This window comes from Acanthochromis polyacanthus, chromosome 2 (genome assembly GCF_021347895.1).
Source record: "Acanthochromis polyacanthus isolate Apoly-LR-REF ecotype Palm Island chromosome 2, KAUST_Apoly_ChrSc, whole genome shotgun sequence".
In the NCBI taxonomy this organism is placed as follows: Eukaryota; Metazoa; Chordata; class Actinopteri; family Pomacentridae; genus Acanthochromis; species Acanthochromis polyacanthus.
Window position 1 is genome coordinate 15,088,725 of NC_067114.1, and position 18,900 is coordinate 15,107,624.

General features: G+C 41.1%; 1 protein-coding gene across 3 annotated transcripts; it reads left to right on the plus strand.

The window, feature by feature from the left end:
* Positions 1-7,994: 7,994 nt before the first annotated feature.
* On the plus strand, positions 7,995-17,108 carry wt1b (WT1 transcription factor b). Of its 3 annotated transcripts, none has more exons than XM_022192033.2 (9): positions 7,995-8,762; positions 10,475-10,597; positions 11,540-11,639; positions 13,062-13,142; positions 14,199-14,304; positions 14,411-14,558; positions 14,651-14,740; positions 15,345-15,437; positions 15,625-17,108. In XM_022192033.2, exons 1-9 carry the CDS (start codon positions 8,345-8,347, stop codon positions 15,744-15,746), a joined length of 1,281 nt encoding a protein of 426 aa, XP_022047725.1. In that variant the 5' UTR covers positions 7,995-8,344; the 3' UTR covers positions 15,747-17,108. The 3 variants fall into 3 exon arrangements, with proteins under 3 accessions (XP_022047725.1, XP_022047726.1, XP_051800968.1); XM_022192034.2 differs by having other exon boundaries at positions 15,345-15,428; XM_051945008.1 differs by lacking the exons at positions 7,995-8,762; positions 10,475-10,597; positions 11,540-11,639 and adding an exon at positions 11,671-12,850.
* The last annotated feature ends 1,792 nt before the right edge of the window (positions 17,109-18,900 follow it).

Below are 18,900 nucleotides of genomic sequence, written 5' to 3' on the forward strand. Positions count from 1 at the left end.
ACATTTTTTTTTTGTCTTCTTTAAAAGGTCATTAAAATGCCACAGTGTGTTGTGATGCTCCATAGTCTTGATAATATTCATTGCAGAGTGTCCTGAAAATAGCACCTATATTGAACTACAGTAAATCTTTCACTCCAAGGAGCCTGTACCTGGTACATGTAATAAACTGGGATTTAGTCTGCTTTATATCATGCTAAATCTAACCTGACAAAGTAGCTGTCATGAGATAATTTAGCAGCAGATCACACATTTTTTCAGGAACTTGCACTGATGTGTGAAAGGGTGTTTTTGCTGGTGGATGTGTGCAAAATTCAGTGGAAGCCTCTTGCGCTTGGTAATTCTGCTTTTGCTGGACTTTTGAAGTCACTTCCCTTAAAGTTATGAAATTTTGTGGATGTTGCCAAAGATCATTCATATTATTTTACCTTTGCGGGGGGTTGTTCTTGCTTCACTTGAATATTAATCTCAGTAAGTTTGTGAAAGTTTTTGAAGCTGCAGCATCATGAAGTACCTCTGAAACACAATTAGTTTAATTCAAAAGAAGAAAAAGCAAACTAATTGCTTTTCTTGCTCCTTTTAGGGAAATGTTGATATGTTTCAACACCGTTCTTGTATGAATATGCGTGTCTGCCTTCAATATATATTAGTCTGCTAAAGCTGTTCACAAAGTAATATTTGTTTATGTGAATGTATAGGTCTGAAATATATACGTTGTCAGTTTGTCTGTACTGTCTGTACTGTTTGCTCGATAGGAAATAACACATGCTCTTCCTAAACTGTTGGCAAATTGCCTGCTCAGCCTCCTCAAAGATAAATGACTGTGTGTTAAGAGTTGGTTGAGCCCAGGTGTCGGCTTTCTCTCTGTCAGCCAGCCAAGTGGTGAGTATCCATGTAAACCAGTCTCATGGTCATCATCCAACATGGCTGCCTACCTTCCACCCACTAATTGTCTGGTTCCCACAGTTCTGCCTGCTTTCACAGTCTCGGAAAAATCCCCTCGCTCAGGCTCATCTATCAGCCAGTGACCTTGTCAGAGTGCATCGCATGAGTAACTTCCCTATTTCCCGAGGTGGAGCAAATTGCTTGTTAATTACTTATAAGCTCACCCAGACTTCCCAAAAACGTACACACAAATACAATTAAGGAATAAACAAATCAAGCAAAAGTCTTAAATAAGTGTTAGTAGGAAGTTCGCAGTAGTCTAAAGTGTGCAAATCCCACTGAGCCATTATAATGGAATTTTATTGTCTGTGATTGTAGAGCTATATTGTGTAATAAACCCTTGGAATTTCCCCTGATTTTTTATGTCTCTTTTAATAGTTTATTGTTAATTTTTAAAAAAGGCGAATTAATCAAATGTTTTTTTTGGACGTTTCATTCAGTTTGCGTGAATCACCTCGGGCTATTGCCAACGTGTTTTCACTATGTTCTGACATTTTATAGATTGATACATTTGTTTTTCTGCACCCTAATGGCAGCAGGCTCATTTATACAACTTTAAAAACTTCAAATCTCATTTTAATGCCTATAGAGACAAACACTTTCTCCTGCTACCATAGCAGTATGTGTGCATGTGCTTGTTCACAGCTCATTTAACTGACTGTCTGTAATCTATGATAACTGTTCAGTGCCTGTGATCACTTATCACCTCTTCCACTGGATGATCAGTCACACTGCACAGCTCCAATCAGACACACCTCTGACTCAGTAAAATTAATTAACAGTTTCTTCTGTTGATTCAAACACCGCAAAGGCACACGTGACCGGAAAAATAAGGCTGGCACGTTAAATACCGCTGTTATCTGGCCATATCACTTAATGACCAGTTTCATATCACACTAAAGACCACAGCAATCAATCAATGCAAGTTTGCATTTGCGGTTTTGAGCTATCTGGGGTCGTTAATCCCCCCTATGTGGAATGTGTGTGTGCTCTGTTTCAACCCAAATGGTAGCAACAAAAATAAAAAGCTACAGTCTTCCAGGAATTCTGACGTTCCTGTCTGGATAGATCGAGCCACAGCGGCAGGAATGGAGCTCCGTCAATGACGGAGTGGTCTCCTGTCATCAGAGACTGTTTATGTTACACACACTCGTGGAGAGGCAATAGGAGTTTAAAAGGAATGGTCAAACAAAGAATCACTTTTTTTTCCAGTTGGGGATATAGTGTACGATGTTTGGCTTGAAGCTATAGATGCCAGAGCTCAGAAATATTATCCAGAGGTGAGTGTGACTCTTTAGAAGTGAAATGCTGTTTAGACTGTTTAATCAGTGCTGATGAATGTAATGGTGAAGACAGACAGCAGACAACCATTAATAGTTTCTCAACGATGAATGTAATCGCTCAAACGTGAGTGACAATTTGAAAAATATTTTGTTTCAATTTACTAAATGATAAGTAGAAATGTACCACTAAAATTCATTTGCAAATCTGGACAGTTATTGACAGCAATCAGTTGAATTTTAGTACAAAAGCAGAAAGCAAACGAACAAGTATATTGTTGTACAGGGATTGAGACAATTGCAGTAAATCGGCATTTCCCTGAAGTCAAGTGTCAGAGGTTGCAGTAACATTCTGCACTGATTGTGGTAATTTGTATATTTTCCCATCACTGTGCACATACCTCAGAGTCATCCTGTAAACTTTTGCTCTCCTAGCCTCAGAATGAGGCTCAAGGGTATGACAACAGGCAGAAACCACCAGAGATATCTGAAATGTTTTCTGATGACTTCTTACGCCCCAACCACAGCTGCTAGGGTGTGACACCATGGAAGAGGCTGAGGTTTACTGTAAAGACCTGATAAAGACTGGCCTTGATCCTGACACACAGACACCTGCTGGGATGAGACAGAGGTTATTCAGCAAAATTTCATTGCGACACTGACGTGTGAAAGATGTTAGTTACACATTCTAAACTAAAAGTTCCACAGAACTCAAAGTTTGTTTTTTCAAGACAAATGTCACTCACTGTGTCATAGACCTGTAATACTTTAGGATTCTTGCTCATTCATTCCCATACAGTGATCTATGAACAAGATTATTATAACCTGAGTCAGAGCTCCTACACTGCATAAAGCCATGAGTAAGATGGAGATGCATAGTGTGGAAGAATATGTGATGTCCTTTACTGAAAAGTTGTAATTAATACTACTTTAAGCAGGTTTTCTGAGATATAATAATGTATGTTTGATTTGGAAAAGGTCTACATCACCATTATTTTTTTACAGTAAAGACTAATGGACCAATATCAAGGTATTTAAAGCAGATTTTTGTTGTTGTTCCCTAACAAGTAGCTGACAATAACAATCATGGAAACACAACATGCAAAATGTCCAGAAATTGTGCTAATACAGTGCTTCATGCCCCGTAGTTTTGTTATTGTCATATTTTATTTAGTAGATTTATTCTGTGGTAAGAACTTTCATAGTCCAACAACTATTGAAAGCATACGTTTGTTGTTGGCCACAGACGTGCAAGACTCATTGCTAGTTATAGAAAATGCTTGATTTCAGTTGTTGCTGCTGAGGGTGGTTTAACCAGTTATTAGGTTTAGGGGGCAATTACTTTTTTCACATGGGACCAGGTAGCTTTGAATAGTTTATTTCCTTAATAAATAAAATCATCATTTAAAAACTGCATCTTGGGTTATCTTTGTCTCATACGTTTACATTTATTTGACGATCTTAAACACTAAAGTGGGGAAAATACGCAAAAAAAAAAGAGAAGAATTTGAAAAGGGGGCAAATACTTTTTCACAGCACTGTACCATCTTGATGCTTGCTAGTGCACCAATTTGGTGCGTGTTCGCAGCCGTGGTACGGAGGATTTAAAATCACCGATTAACCTCAGCATGTCTTTGGACTGTGGAGAAGAAACACATGGCAATGGGAGAACATGCAAACTCCACACAGAAAGATGAAAAATGTACTATTTAATCGAGTTTGTTAATATTAACTAAAAACTACAGTTCTCTTTTGTTGTAGTTGAATATTTAACTACAGACAGGCAAAATCAGATGGTAAAAAACTGGTGCATTGTTGTTTAGGTTCTGTGGATTTTTTTGAACAGTAATAAACATTTTCACAGATTTTTTTTTTCTTTAAGGATTTCCAATATGGATTACTTCTTTATTTTGATCTAAGTGTTTTTTCCCTCTTATATGTGATGGAGACATCTAGCTTTCTAAATGAATGGAGGATTTGGTGATAGAGGAGAAAGGCGATCATCAAAAAAGAAGAGGACGGGTGTGTAAAACATCACTGGACCAGTGTTGAGGCTGACACATGAACCACAGACATGCTCGCTCTCCCACACATCTTTCTTCTCTGCTTCTTATCTCCTGCCTGATATGCCGCACTTTGAAGAGAGCTCAGAGTTGATATGAGATAATTAAAAAGTGACAATTGCTGTTTCTGTGAACGGGAAAAAGAGGAATGTGGAGCCGTTTAAAGCAAAGTTTGAGACTGTCCTTGAGAGAAATAAGTTTTTGGTGGAAACTAAATATTTCAGAGTGTGTCCTTAAGTGACTGACGCTGACTGGCATATTCAGATTCTTGTATCTCACAGAACATACGACTGGCTGTTGCAACCTTCCAGATAGTGCTTTTAGAAAGCAACGAGGGAGAACAAAGGAATACTGTTGTGCCTGAGCTTTGTTTTAAATAGTATCCATTTCCTCGAGGCTGTGGGCAGATAGTGGGGAAGTGACGCAACATGACAACACAGTGTTCTTGGGATTGCTATCGACTTGTTTCCATCCTCACAAAGACAAATAAAGAATTGGAGCATTTTAATGCCACTGTCAGCACATCAGAATAACACCTGTTGCTCTTTGGCCTCCTAAAGACTGTTTTGACAGTCACTTCTCACAGCCGTTTAGATACCGATTAGCAATATCCGAAAAAGTAAATGAATCATACCCTTTTAAAAAGAAACTGCTTAATAACCTGTCTATCTTCAGATGCAGTAGCTTGAACACAGATGTTTATTAAAATGGAAAAAGCAATTTGTTTTGCACGTGTCCTGCCAAGTCACATATCTGTGTAGTTTATCACGCATCTCTCTGGCTGAAACATGCTCTTCTCGAATTCCCTCTTAGTCATCACGCTGCAGAAAGCCCCATTCGTGTGTGTTTCTTGCTTAGGGTCAGAGGCGATTTTGACCATTTCCCTTCTTCTGAACAGTGATGTTGTTTTAAACCCTGAGTTAACCAGAGATTGATCTGAAGAATGGGTGTATTTGGGGACTGCCATCCGTCATAGTGCCTGAAAGGGTTGTTTTCTCCCGGCCTTGTCACCTTTGATGAATCCCCACCGAGGACTCCGCTGTGGAAGGCACAGCCAGCATTTGACTTGGCTCAGAAAAACTGCATTTCCTTTCTGTCTCTCTGATCTTTGGCAAGATACTTTTGATTGTGCCACAACCTTTTGTCCATGGAGTACATTATTTTAGTTTGTGTTTGTTTGTGATGGGCGGACCGCAGAGGGGTTTTAAAATTGTTTGGGGAAAAATTAATTTTCTTAACTACTGTTTTCCAGTCAGCTACATGGACATCCACTGAATATCTGGGTGTTCCTCGGGGATATGGGTCTGCCTTTGCACTTGTTTATTTCCAAGAATAGAGAAAGTCAGAGAGCACTTAATCTTCTCTGGGGCCAGATACCACCCAGATGAATCTGAGTTTAGCTTTTAAGGGCATTTGTAAGGTTATGACCATTGTCATGGATATCATCAGATACAAACAACGCAACACGTCGTGGCTACTTTTGTGTTGCTTCACAGGAACTTGGTTTTGCCTTAGACCTGTTTTCAAACTTCTGTTGCTGCTGGTCAAATTCTACACTGATAACCTGAATGTTCATTTTTCAGTCACACTAAAATTTAATCCACAAAACACTGCAGCATCTGAATGGCTGCTGCAAGGGCCACAACTTTAACTCGGGGAAAATGTCCAAAACTTGAATTAAGAGGGCACTGAAGGACACATGAGTGTCATTTTGCAATAATGACACACAGCAAATGCCACCTCAGCAGTTTGCCAGCTGATTTCATCACTCTTACAGTGACTTCTCTCTCTGGCCCCCTTTTTTTGTCCTCTCTTTGCCTGTTTCAAGTGTTCCTCCCCCGCAAACCACTTCTTTTTAAGTTGATTTAGGGGTCAATGACGTTCACTGGAATCCTAAACTATATTCCAGATGGTGATGACAGAAACTGGTTAACACTCTTCACCTCCTCAGCACCATCCTTCGGTCTTCTATCTCCCGTTTGCAGTGCATTTTTAATGCCATTTTGAAATGAGTGTGTGATAGCATAAAATTAATTAGCTGTGTCACTGCTGGATAATTTATCCATCAGTGAATTACTGGTCTGAATTGCAAAGGTATCCAATTGGGCATTAGTTCAGGGGTAAAGAAAGTAGTCTGAACTGACAGAGAGCTGGATCTTTTGCTCTCTTTGTTTTTGCTTGTGTCCTCTAGAGTAAAAGATTCAACAACATAATGAACATACTGTCCACATACAAATAGAAAATGATAAACTTGACCATCAGACAAGCATATTTATATTTCAAGATGTTCAATATGATACGTCATTTAATACTCTTTTGTAATCAAATATGTAATTACTTTTAAAACTTCATTAGACTGCATTTTAAAGCCAACAGTAAAAAGTACAGTTTAAAATGACTGTTGTCTCAGCTATAACTGACTGTTATACTACACTGAATGTAGCACAGTATATATTTTTCTTTAAAAAAACACATTGATTTGCAACACACTGACTCCTTCTAGCTTTTAGGGAACAAGGGAACCCAAGTGCTGATCTGACAAATATTATAACGTTAAAAGATCCACAGCAGCTGTCTTGATTTTATAGGCATATTGAAGTTACTGCATTGCATTCCTGTGCAGTTCCACTTTGAGTTAAGCTTGAGGTAAGGTCAAAACCCCTATCTCTTACAGACACACACACACACACACACACACACACACACACACACACACACACACACACACACACACACACACACACACACACGCCTCCCCCTTTCCTCGACTAATAAATAAGTATCCCTTTGTGTGATGTGGCTTTGCTCCAAGGTTGTGCACTTTGTGTGAGCTGCTTTTAGCAAAACAGTACAATATCCAAAATGGGAAAATTCAGACCACATTTTCTGCACGTTTTACTATTTTTACATTTTGAGTAATAAATATTATTTCATCTGTTTATCCAACTCAGCACAGTGCTTCGTTCAACGTGTACTGAGAGTAAAATCCTTTAATACACCAAACCAGTTAGAAAAAATAAAATAAAACCTTACTAAAACAGAGTGTTTGGAGTTTTTTTGTTGTTTGTTTTTTTGGCTTGCCTATTTTTTTTCGCTGCCCCTGTCTCTTTTCTTTGTATTGTTGCCTCATCCAGTTAGCAACTTATTTTGAAAGTGGGTTAAATTTCAGAAAACACATGAGTCTGATGAGTCAGAAATGATGAGCATCAGTACGGCATAGGTCAGCAGTGCACAGACAAGAAAACATTTCAGGTTTCCTGTTTTAGAAAGCAAATTATTTTGTTGCATTTTAAATATGTATACATTCAGATTTCAAGATTGTTTCGATCCATACATGCTGGAAATGAAATACTAACAAAAAAAACGTGATTACAAATAATCACGTTTGCAAGCAAAACATCAGCATGAAGAAGACTTCAACTCTTTTACTCACTACTGCTACTGCTCATGCAGATGTATGATTTTGTCTTTTATTTTCAGAAGAATTAAACAAACTCTTGGACATTACGCATAAACTCTCACTCAAACACTCAATAGGAGCAACACTTAAACTTGAACAAAGAGTGAAGAGCAACACCCTCATGCAAATGTGACGTTAGTCAGAACCTACTCAGAAGTGCAGTCTGTGCTGGCCAGAGCAACACAAGGGAGTCATCCTCTTCTCAGCCTCCTTGCTCCTCCCCCTGTTCAGTGAGTTATGCAGTATTTGAGCCTTCAGGAGAATAAGGAAAGCCAGACATTATAGAGACACAGGGACAAGGCACTGATACACTCACAGATTCCAAGCCCACTGCAGGGAGCTTGAAACTTGGCATCCAGATTTTGGTCATCAGTCAGTTCATTCCATTATTCACTTCATCACATGAGGCAGGAAAGATGGCTCCCATAGCGCGCTGTGAGCCCTGATGTTTGTTTCTGAAGAAGAGTTTGCTCCTTGCTTATTGATTCTTCAGTAACTGTTTTTGTGACACTCTTAGGAGATTATTACTGTCTAACTTTCTAATTTCCCAGCTGGATTACCACCACTCTTGTTTGGACTGTCTTGAGCTGCCTTCAGTCATGCTGACTGAACCGTGTGGAGCCATGTCAGTGGGGTCAGATGTTCGTGACCTGACCCTCTTGCCACCAGCTCCTCCTGTGACGTCCTTACCCGGAGCTGGTGGCAGTTGTGGGATGTCAGTTGGCGGCGGTCAGTGGACCCAACTGCTGGACCTGCACCCAGCCTCACCCTACGGCTCCCTGCCCTCCCACCACTCCCTCATCAAGCAGGAGCCGGGCTGGGGGACCACCGACCCAATTGATGACCCCCACTGTGGACTCGGGGCCTTCACGGTGCACTTCTCAGGCCAGTTCACAGGCTCAGGCCCCTGTCGGGTTGGGGCCTTCGGAGAACCCGCTGCAAGTCAGCCAAGGATGTTTCCCAGTGGAGCCTACCTGCCTGGCTGTGTGGACAACAGTCCTGCACCCAGGAACCAGGGTAAGTATGCTCATCACCGGTCCCACCTCTGATTTCACCTCATTAGTCTTACAAAAAGCAGTTGCCACACACCAATCAATGAAATTCTTTTTTGTTGTTGTTGTTGCAAGCCAGTGTCTTTCTCCACAGAATTTATTCCTAATGTAACTCCATGTTTAAGTATTATCAATAGTGTTTTATCTAAGCTGGGTTTTATGTGCTGCACTGGATCATTCTGAATCACTACAAGTGTTCCAGCATCAGTATTACAATCTATCAGTCCTGAATTTAATTAACATAATGCGGTATATATACTCATAAAGTTTTCAAAAGATGCCAATGCAAAAAAAAAAACAAAAAACCAACATATATATACTAACAGAATGATAAGCTATAAAAAACAAAGAGAGGAAAAAATGAAATAAAGAACATAAAACTACAATTTATCCAGGGAATTTAAATGATATGGTAAGTGTAAGTTAGGGCACTGAAAGTTCTCAGCAGCTGATTATTTATAATTTAAATAAAGGCTTTTCACTTTACATTTGTGTAGTGTAATTTTATATTTCCTGGATGCCTTTTCCTATACTAAGTGTGTGTGAGTGTGTTGTTTTTTTAAAGAGCATTTGACCACAAATGCTCTGCTGAGCAGGAAAACGGCTTCCTTTGCCAAAAAATGACAGGTGACAGCAAAAAACTTAACGGCTTCAGAGCTTTAGTCAGAAGTATTTCTTTTGAAAAATTCCAAAAGCAGTAACTAGGAATGAAATGGAGAAAAATATTTGAACAGATGAACTGTGAATCATAAGCTTGACTTTTTGGAAATTTTTAAAATCCCATAGGAGGTTTAAGTGTTATTCATCCTGAACCGTAATTCAGAATCAACGTTGAAATGATGTCTCTACCTTTACTGTAGACGGTGTTTGCGTCTGCTGGGGCTTATTGCTCAGCTTTCAGAGGTTTAAGCCTGTGTGTGTCTGCTGATGTGACCTTCAGAGACTGAATGCATGACAGTCAATCTTGTCTGCCCAGTGGAAAGTAGTTTTTGATGAAGTGATAAAATAGTCAGCGCTGCTTTCTGCAAGCTGCGGGGATTTAAGAGTTTGTGAGTCATTTTTCTTAGAACCTTTTCAACTTCCCTCCAGGGCCTGACTCAGGATTTCACAGACCGTCCATGTTATATCAGCATGTAAAACAAACATTGCATGTGGTTGTGTATCTGATCATCATCTAGCTTCTACTTTAGCTTAACGTGTGCTTTAGTGAAATGCATACAAATGACTGCAATAAAAGTGAAACAATCCTTTCTGTTGCTGGTTTTACAGTCTACCCGTATTCAACCTGTGTTTTGCTCCTCGTTCTTGCTTTTCACCGAGCTTAATTTCTACGGTAGCTCATCTCAGTCCATCTGTGGCGTGTTTGCCAAAGTTCTTTTTCCACCTGCCATAAATATTGCAACCACAAGGCCTAAGATAGATGGGGGGAAAAAGAATATGTTACAGGGAAAGAGGATTTAATGGTATGATGAATGTGTCTCTGTGGTAGTCCTGCCAGGGTCTAAGAGCTACTACCAGGGGGGATATGTCGCAGATAACCGACCAGATACTGAAGACTTTGCAAGCTTCAGAATGTTACAGTCATTTGTAAGAAAGGTTGATCTAATGACTCGACCAGGCAAACAAGATCATTTTATTTCCATCCCCTCTCTCTATTTGTTTTCCCCCCCTCTTCAGGTTATGGAGCAGTGGGTTTAGACAGCAACCCCAGCTATGGCCACACTCCATCCCACCACACCCCTCAGCTCTCCAGCCTGTCCTTCAAACACGAGGACACGCTGTCGCCGCCAAACAACATAGGTAACTCGTCTGCACCCTGACAGTCTGTTCGCTAAATTGTTTCGCAGACTGAAAGACTGTCGTGTCACAGCAAGGTTATATAAGTAACCCATCATTTTTCATATCACAACACGATCGCTATTATCCATTTCCCTTCATCTCTCTCCATCCCTGTCTGCAGGAACATTCATATACACAGACATACATAAACACACTCTCCCTCTTGCTCTTTACGCACACATACGGTTAATGACTCTGGAAATTATAACTTGAGGAAATGGCTTTATGTGACTCTGTTGGAATGTCAAAAACTGTCTGGGGACTCATATACTACATGAACCTGAAAACGACCAGTGTTTCTCATTGACCTTTTCTCTCTTTGAAAAGAAAAAGCTCTGCATGTCTTTGAAATGGACTATTATTCATTTTGGAAATAGATTTTGTAAGAGTTTATGTGTTTTCTAAAAAAGAGAACAATAAAATATCATTATTATTTTTTGGAAGTATTATTGTCCAAGAATGAAGATGAGGTATTTAGATTTATATTCCCGCTTAGTAAGCTGTTGTGGGAAAAAACACAGCACAAATAAATCATTAACCACCAATTTTAATAATTCATTCATAACTTAAGTAATGTTCTTAACCAAAACTGCTAGAAAGTAATTGCTTTAAGCTACACAAATGTGAATATTTGTTTTTATTTGTTTTATCCTATGAACAAATGAGCATCTTTCTGTTTTGTAGTATAGGGTGGAACAAAAAGCATTGTGATAACATCAGCTCGGGCTCCATAGAATCATGAAGACAATGCTTCCTTTTGTTTTCATTTCCATTTTATGACCTTTACTAGATTAGAAATCAATTGATTTACTGGCAAATTAACTGCATATTCACTGACTGAGTAAATAAATCGTAGATGTCACCCCATGCTGAAGCAACACGTTTGTATTTTCCTTTATTCAGTTGACCAGCAGTATCCGGCTCCTAATCCCATGTTTGGTTGTCATAATCCTGCAGAGTCTTGTCCAAGCAGCCAAGCTCTGCTGCTGAGAAACTACAACAGGTACAATTATTTCTCCCTGCATGGATTTATCATTTGTTGTATTTGACTCGCTGTACTCTGAATCTCATTTCAACACAATTCCCCCAAATTTTCACACTCTGCACTCATCAGTTAATGCCAGTTTCGTTTCATCGACACCGCATGCAGCCTGCTCGCTTTCTGGTCATTTTTAGAAGTGTGAACTCTCTCTGATCCCACATTAGGCCCAGTGTTTGCCTCTACCTTGTCTGGATTGTGAATCCTAATTTGTTCTGAGGTTAAGTGCTGCCCACTGGTGCTCAGCAGGCCAAAACAAACACCGAGTGATCTACTGCTGATGTGTCCGAGTCCACCCTGAGGAAAAATGAGGAGAGAAGTAAAAGAGACAAGCTCAGTGAAAGCGAGAGTTGAGAGAGGAGGTGGGGGTTGCTAACGCTGGAAATGTGCTTATTTGAACCTTATTTGATGTGTGCTCCCAACTTGTTCTCATTTTGATGCAAAACATCTCATGGGGTGGGATTCCTTAAATGCCGGCCTGCGATGTTGTTGGAGAAAAGGAACATGTGCAGCCCAAATACTGGGACAGCAGTTGATAAGAGGGAGGAAGACTGCGCTGTTTTTTAGAGCTTATGGCATGAACTGGAAACCCTCAAACAAACAGAAGCACACACTCGCACGCTCATACACACAGTGTATACATATGTCAGATATCAGTGAGCCTTTCCACAGTTTAACATAGTTCAGAGCTGATTAGCGAGCCATCACGATCCTTCCCTCAAGGACTTCTCAAGGAATGCTGTCCAGAAATTCCCCCGAAACTGTTTCCCGCCATTAATGATACTGAGGACAGAGTGATGTCATGCACTGGTCCATGGTGTACTAGGCACGGAGGCACTCACCCCCACAGAGCGCACCATCGCATCTTCAAGTGTGCTTTGTGTGTGTGTGTGTGTGTGTGTGTGTGTGTGTGTGTGTGTGTGTGTGTGTGTGTGTGTGTGTGTGTGTGTGTGTGTGTGTGTGTGTGTGTGTGTGTGTGTGTGTGTGTGTGTGTGTGCGCTACTGTGATCTGCCAAGGTAAAGAATGGCTCTGTGCCTGTGATTTTTAATGAGGCCAGTGAGGAGTGTGGTGGGTGGACAGCATGTGTTAATAAGCGAACCATTTGGAGTTCCCCTGAATGAAACATCTTCATTTCAAGGGAAGAAAGATGACAGCAGCAACCTAAATATTGCCTGTGAGTTTGTATTACGAGATTTTCCAAAAATAACTAATAAAAGGAAAACATGTACATCAGTTTCCCCTCTAAATCTGTTACAGTTTCTAAGATAACTGTGTTCATAAAGCTTCAGTTAATTCACATATTAATATAGTTTGTTGTCTTAGGATTTCAAAGAAAAGAAAGAAAATGAACTCATCTTTTTTTCTGTGCTGTATGTTTTACTTAGTGATAACCTGTACCAAATGGCATCTCAGCTGGAGTGCGTAACATGGAACCAAATGAACACCCTGGCATCTTCCATGAAGAGGTGAGCCTTGATTTATTTATTTTTTATTTTAAAGAACAGGCTGTATTTTTTCCAGTCTTGACTGGTGTTTGTGGTGGTGCAGAGGAGGAAGAACAGGACAGTTTGACCAGATGGCTGTTGGCCCACTGCCTGAGGAAAACAGGATAGGAGAAGAGCATAATAATCTTTGTGTGCAGACTTGTACTCATTTCAGTTTTTGCAAAGAACACTGACTTGATCTCACCAGCTTAAGTAAAAAACTCTTTTAAGTGTGGCATCAAATCCTAATTATGTTTCTTATAATACTGAATGCCATGAGAATTTAATCAACAGTCAAGGCAAAGTTCCAAAAATAAATTCCCTTAGGCATTACAAAGTATTCAACATTCAAAAAGTGCTTTATCTGGATGTGTGGTTTAATCAGATTTTATTGACACTGACCAAACAACACACAAACTCTCAGAAAATTTAGATTTCAATGTTGAAAAATTATGACTGATGGACTAAAGTATTGATTTCCCTCACTCTCATCTCTCAGTCTCCTCTGCTTTGAAACAGTGAGTAGAATAAATACGCAAATATACTTTTAATAAACTATACTATTTTCCACACATGCACCCTGTTATCATGGGCACATATTTTACATACAGCTTGTGACTGAAGGATCAAATCCGCTTTTATGTCACACAATAAGCAGGTAATGAGGGTAATATTAACCAAACACAGAGGAACTGCTTTCATCTCTGTGGCTGTGGTTGTTCATGGTGTTTTTGTTCTCATTTGGTTCTACTGTGAGACTGCATAACAATTCTATGAGATAAATAAGTACCTGATAACTGTGAATCATGCAAAACTGCTCTTGTAGAGTCTCAGAGAAGAAATACAGAGCAAGAAATTAGCAGATGTTGGAGTGAGGCATGCCATTTTGATGTTTGAGAAGTGTGGAGAAGGACAGGGATTCTTTTGCCTTGATTATCTCTAAAAAAATACTGTTTCTTCTTCTTTTCATCTATCTGATACTGCTCCACCAACCCATCTTCTCCGTGTTTTGATTGTAATTTTGTCTCTGCCTGCCAGTGGTCATCCACCCAGCTATGACAGTGACCCCACAGCTCCCCCTCCACCCATGCTGGTCAGTGCCCAGTATCACATTCACACACATGGGGTCTTTAGAGGACTTCAGGTCAGTCAGTGCTAAAGCAGATGTATACACATATAGTAGTTGCATGCACAAAGTCGTCTTCTGTACAATAAATAAATCTGCCTTTCTCTTCCTGTCTCTCTGACAGGATGTCAGACGGGTACCTGGTATTGCTCCTCCGGTTGTGAAGTCTTCAGAGGCCAGTGAGAAGCGTCCTTTTGTGTGTGCTTATCCCGGCTGCAGCAAGAGATACTTCAAACTGTCACATCTGCAGATGCATGGACGCAAACACACTGGTGAGAGTGATGAGATGATTTGTACCCCTCTTTCCGGCTCTGACATAAATGTAAAGATGATGACAATAATGGCATGTGGGGTTGTTTTGCAGGAGAGAAGCCTTATCAGTGTGATTTCACAGACTGTGGTCGCAGATTCTCTCGCTCAGACCAGTTAAAGAGACACCAGCGCAGACATACAGGTAGGACGGGGTCAAGCTACTATATCCATCAGCCATATCCTCATTCTCATTCCACAAAATACAACACAATAGGTTTCTTTACAGCTAGATTCGCGTATTTTTAGACTCAGTATATTTAAATTTGACAAATTCTTGGCCAATGAACACTTTATAATTTACTGGCAGAGTTGACAAAGTAATAAAACTGACAAGATAGCAAATCAAGAAATCGGAGCTGTGGCCTTGATTCTTTCTTGAACTCTTTTTATTTATGTCTCTTTCTGCTTTCTTTGAAGATAGTAGAACTCATTATTGTTTCGAAACACCAATAAAAATAATAATCCAGTGCCTTAGTACCACAACAACAAATTAACATTAATTTTAAATATATATTGCTGTTCACATATTAACTGTGTTAAGAAATCTGCAGCAACACCAGATCCATTGGTCAAAACAAACAGACATACCTATGTTGAAACTATAAAATCTCCCTCAGTAGTGTAATTTGTATCATCTCAGACAGTGATTGCTCCATTGAAGCTTAAGTTTCAACTTCTGACCCTCACCACACCCTCTTTTCATTTATGTCTCTCGTAATGCCACAACCGCCGTCCTCCCTGTGTAGGAGTGAAGCCCTTTCAGTGTGAGACGTGTGAGAGAAAGTTTTCACGGTCAGACCATCTTAAGACGCACACTCGGACTCATACAGGTAAAACAAGTGCGTATACCTTTATTTTCTACCTCTCCATTCTTCTCCCAGTGAGATTTAAAAAAAAAAAAATGTAAAGATGGACCTCCTGACTTTAATTCATGCACAACAAAACTCAATCTGTCATTCTAGGAGTTGAATCCACTCTAAAGCAATGCTTTCTCTTGTTTTTCCTCGTGTGTCCCCTCCTTGTCAGGTGAGAAGCCCTTTACCTGCCGCTGGTCCAACTGTCAGAAGAAGTTTGCCCGCTCTGACGAGCTGGTGCGCCACCACAGCATGCACCAGAGGAACCTGACCAAGCTGCAGCCTGCCATCTGAGCAGCGGAGGAGGAGGAGGAGGAGGAGGAGGAGGAGGAGGAGGACGAAGAGGAAGGTGACAATATGCTGTGCCAGCTAGTAGACAAAGACGCCTGGAGCCTGGTCAGCGGTTATGGTGCCTTGCCAGACTCGCTAAAGTGGTGAGCACAGCTGACACCTGGTTCAGCCAGACAGACAACGTCAGGAGAACAGACTCACTGATGATCCCTGAGATCTTCGCGACGCACCTCAGCAAGCACTCTTTCTCTTGTCTGGTTATGTGACGTTGAAACTCAGACTTTGAGAGGGTACAATACCATTCTGAGCCAAGAACAAGATTTTTTTTTAATATGTGAGATGAGGAAAAATGTTGATACACTATTTTGTATATTTTAGTACACTTGCACTGGCTCCTTGTTTTGTTGTTAAAACTGTCTCACCTTTAAAAAAAATGTGCTGGATATTGTGAACTGGATTTAGGAAATGTGTCACTTTTTGTCCATTACGTTGAACACAGAGAATTTTTTTTGCTTTCGGGAATGTCTTTATATCCGTAAAACTTACATAATACTCACCAAATTGCTTTGTATATATGTGATGCATTTGCTGACCTTCCTTTTGGTATTTTCTATGTTCTTGTTATAAAATCTCAATTCACATCGGTGTCGAGGGTAAAAGTATGTGCGATTGTGTGGCTGAGAGACAGAAAAGGTGTGGGTGTTGTCAGGTTAAGAGGCCACCTATGAGAGGTGGTGGTGTATGAAGGTGGGGGGGGAGTGACAAACAGTAAAACAGCACCCCTCTGTGACTCTGACAGGGTGCAGGTCTCACCCTCCTAAATCTCGGACACACATCTTCATAACCAGGAACATCTGGAGCCCGATAAATCTCATTAGAAAAGACACATTCCTCAGTGTCAGCAGGCTGTACTCCACTGACTGCCCCCTTCTGCATAGCCTGGGCCTCAAAAATGCACGCAAATGCACACACTCAAGTCCCTATGGTAAATACTAGCCTCCGGTTGAGAAAGGCACTTTGCATCCTCGAGCCACATGATGGCAGTATCAGCCTTTTCCGTACAACAGATGGGACTTGAGCTGTGAGCGCTGGAGTGTGACTCATACACTGCTAACATGTTACCCCCTCTGTCTTTAGATTGCCCGTGTCTACATTACTCTTGCCCTTAGTGGCATTGAGTATTCACAATAAATATGGTAATGTAAATGAAAGCGAGAAACAGAAAGGCGTGTTCAGGGCATACCAAGGCCCATCAAAAATACATGATGTTGATGGAGTTGTGTGTCAACGCATGTGAAGCTCTGTAAGAGATGGGATGATTCAGCTACAGCAGGTATGTTAATAAAATATGACTCAATGTGGGCAGAGAGAGCTGTTGCATGGCTCTGTGAGCTAATGATGTCATATACCTGAAAAAACAATGTAAACACGCACACACGGTTGAGGTATATTTAGCAGTCGGTTGTGCGTTCGCACATGAAATCCACATTTACCGAAGGCATTCACTCATAGCCAGCGGAAGCACACATACAGTACAACATGTGCACACATTTGCACCTGCACTGCTTCTTTCATTTCCACCACAGACCTTTTACACTCGCCAAACTAACAATTAAAATGCCTTTCTCCTGTTTCAGGGTCACAGGCGGCTCATTTGAAGTGGTGATTCGGGTTGTTTTCCAATTCGCGTAATGGCTGTTGGGTAGTATCTCTGTGATGTTCTGTGGTTTTTTTTTTCTTGCTTCTTAATCCAATGCACTTTGATTAAGAAAGTCTTCTCTTTGTTCTCTCTCTGCAGGGGCATTGGGAAGCGGAGGAAGATCAGAGGGACAGCGGAGTTGAACGTTTTACTCACTCCACTTCACTTTTAACTGGAGACTGCCGAGGCTGCGTCTGGTGTGAGGATCGGATGCTTTTAAATGCCTTCAGTCATTACTGCCATCTTTATCACACACGCTTGAAAGACAAACTGACCTCAGCCATGCATGGATCTACATTCTCTCTGACTGGAGATTGTGGGAAAATGTGAAACATCCAATACCACAATGTATGTATGCGCTCAATCCCATCCTGCAAAATGTTACCCCCAATCTGAAAGCATGAACACACATATACACAGCACACAACCTCACATGCACACACGCCACCAGATGCCCCCTCAGCTGTACTGCTGGCTGTTTGCCTTTAAGGGGTGTCAGCGTGGGTAATCTCAGGTGACGTACACCTGGTAACGCACAGCCCAAGACATCTGTAGGACAGCAGGCCCGCTAGCTTCACAGGCCCCACATCCACATGCAAAAAGGTTTCTTCTTTTTGAATGTGATCTAACCTCACTGTCACAATGAAAGCTGAGACGTAAGCACAGATCATTCCATAAACACCAATTTGAATCTTTACTTTCTTCATGCTCTAGAGGTACGCTCAATGAGCCTTTTCAGTTACTGGGTCTACATATGAGTGGTATTATTTTCAATATCCCATTCAGTAAAGTCCCAGGTGCATCCAACATCAGCATACGGCTCCTGCTGTGATTCTCCAGGCAAAAAAGACGTTATTTAACCTCTGGAAACTGGAAAGGTCAATGCACATGTAGTGAACAGAGCCCTCTATGAGCCCCAAGGGATTGCTAACAAGGTCAAGGCCCCAGAGAGGAAACTTAACGGGGTTACAAGGAGGCCCTGCATGCAAAAACAATGCTGCGCCAACAGGAGGCGCTGTCAGGGAATGTTCGTTTGTTAAGCGAAGCATGTTCTTAGTTGTATTCCCAGACAGCATTCCCCCCCTCCCCTCGGGCTATCTCTCTTGCACAGAGCTGCTGCTTCACAGTCTGAGGGGCCTAGGGGTTCTTGGGGGTTTTCCCTGTGGTATAGCAGGGAGCCTGAGGGGCTCCGGTGTGTAGGAGCTTGGGGAATGCAGAGGCCTTGGGGGCCTGGAGCTCAGATGGGGCCTAGAGGGTAAACTTTCTCACTCAGGGAGCAGAGATGGAGCAGATACAGAAAGACAGCAAAGGGAAAACACCTTGAGAGGAGTCTGTCAGATATGCAGGCAGCAGCCGGAAAGATCCCATGAGGGTACACAGGCACAGAAACACAAACACACTCATGTATGTACTCTCTCATCCAAAACCAATATGTGGGCCAGCAAATAGAGGCAGAGA

Coding starts and splice junctions, on each gene's coding strand:
- wt1b (XM_022192033.2), top strand. CDS start 8,345: ATGCTGACTGAACCGTGTGGAGCCATGTCAGTGGGGTCAGATGTTCGT. Junction 11,640..13,061: donor CTGCTGAGAAACTACAACAG/GTACAATTATTT, acceptor TGTTTTACTTAG/TGATAACCTGTACCAAATGG. Junction 14,559..14,650: donor GCATGGACGCAAACACACTG/GTGAGAGTGATG, acceptor GTTGTTTTGCAG/GAGAGAAGCCTTATCAGTGT.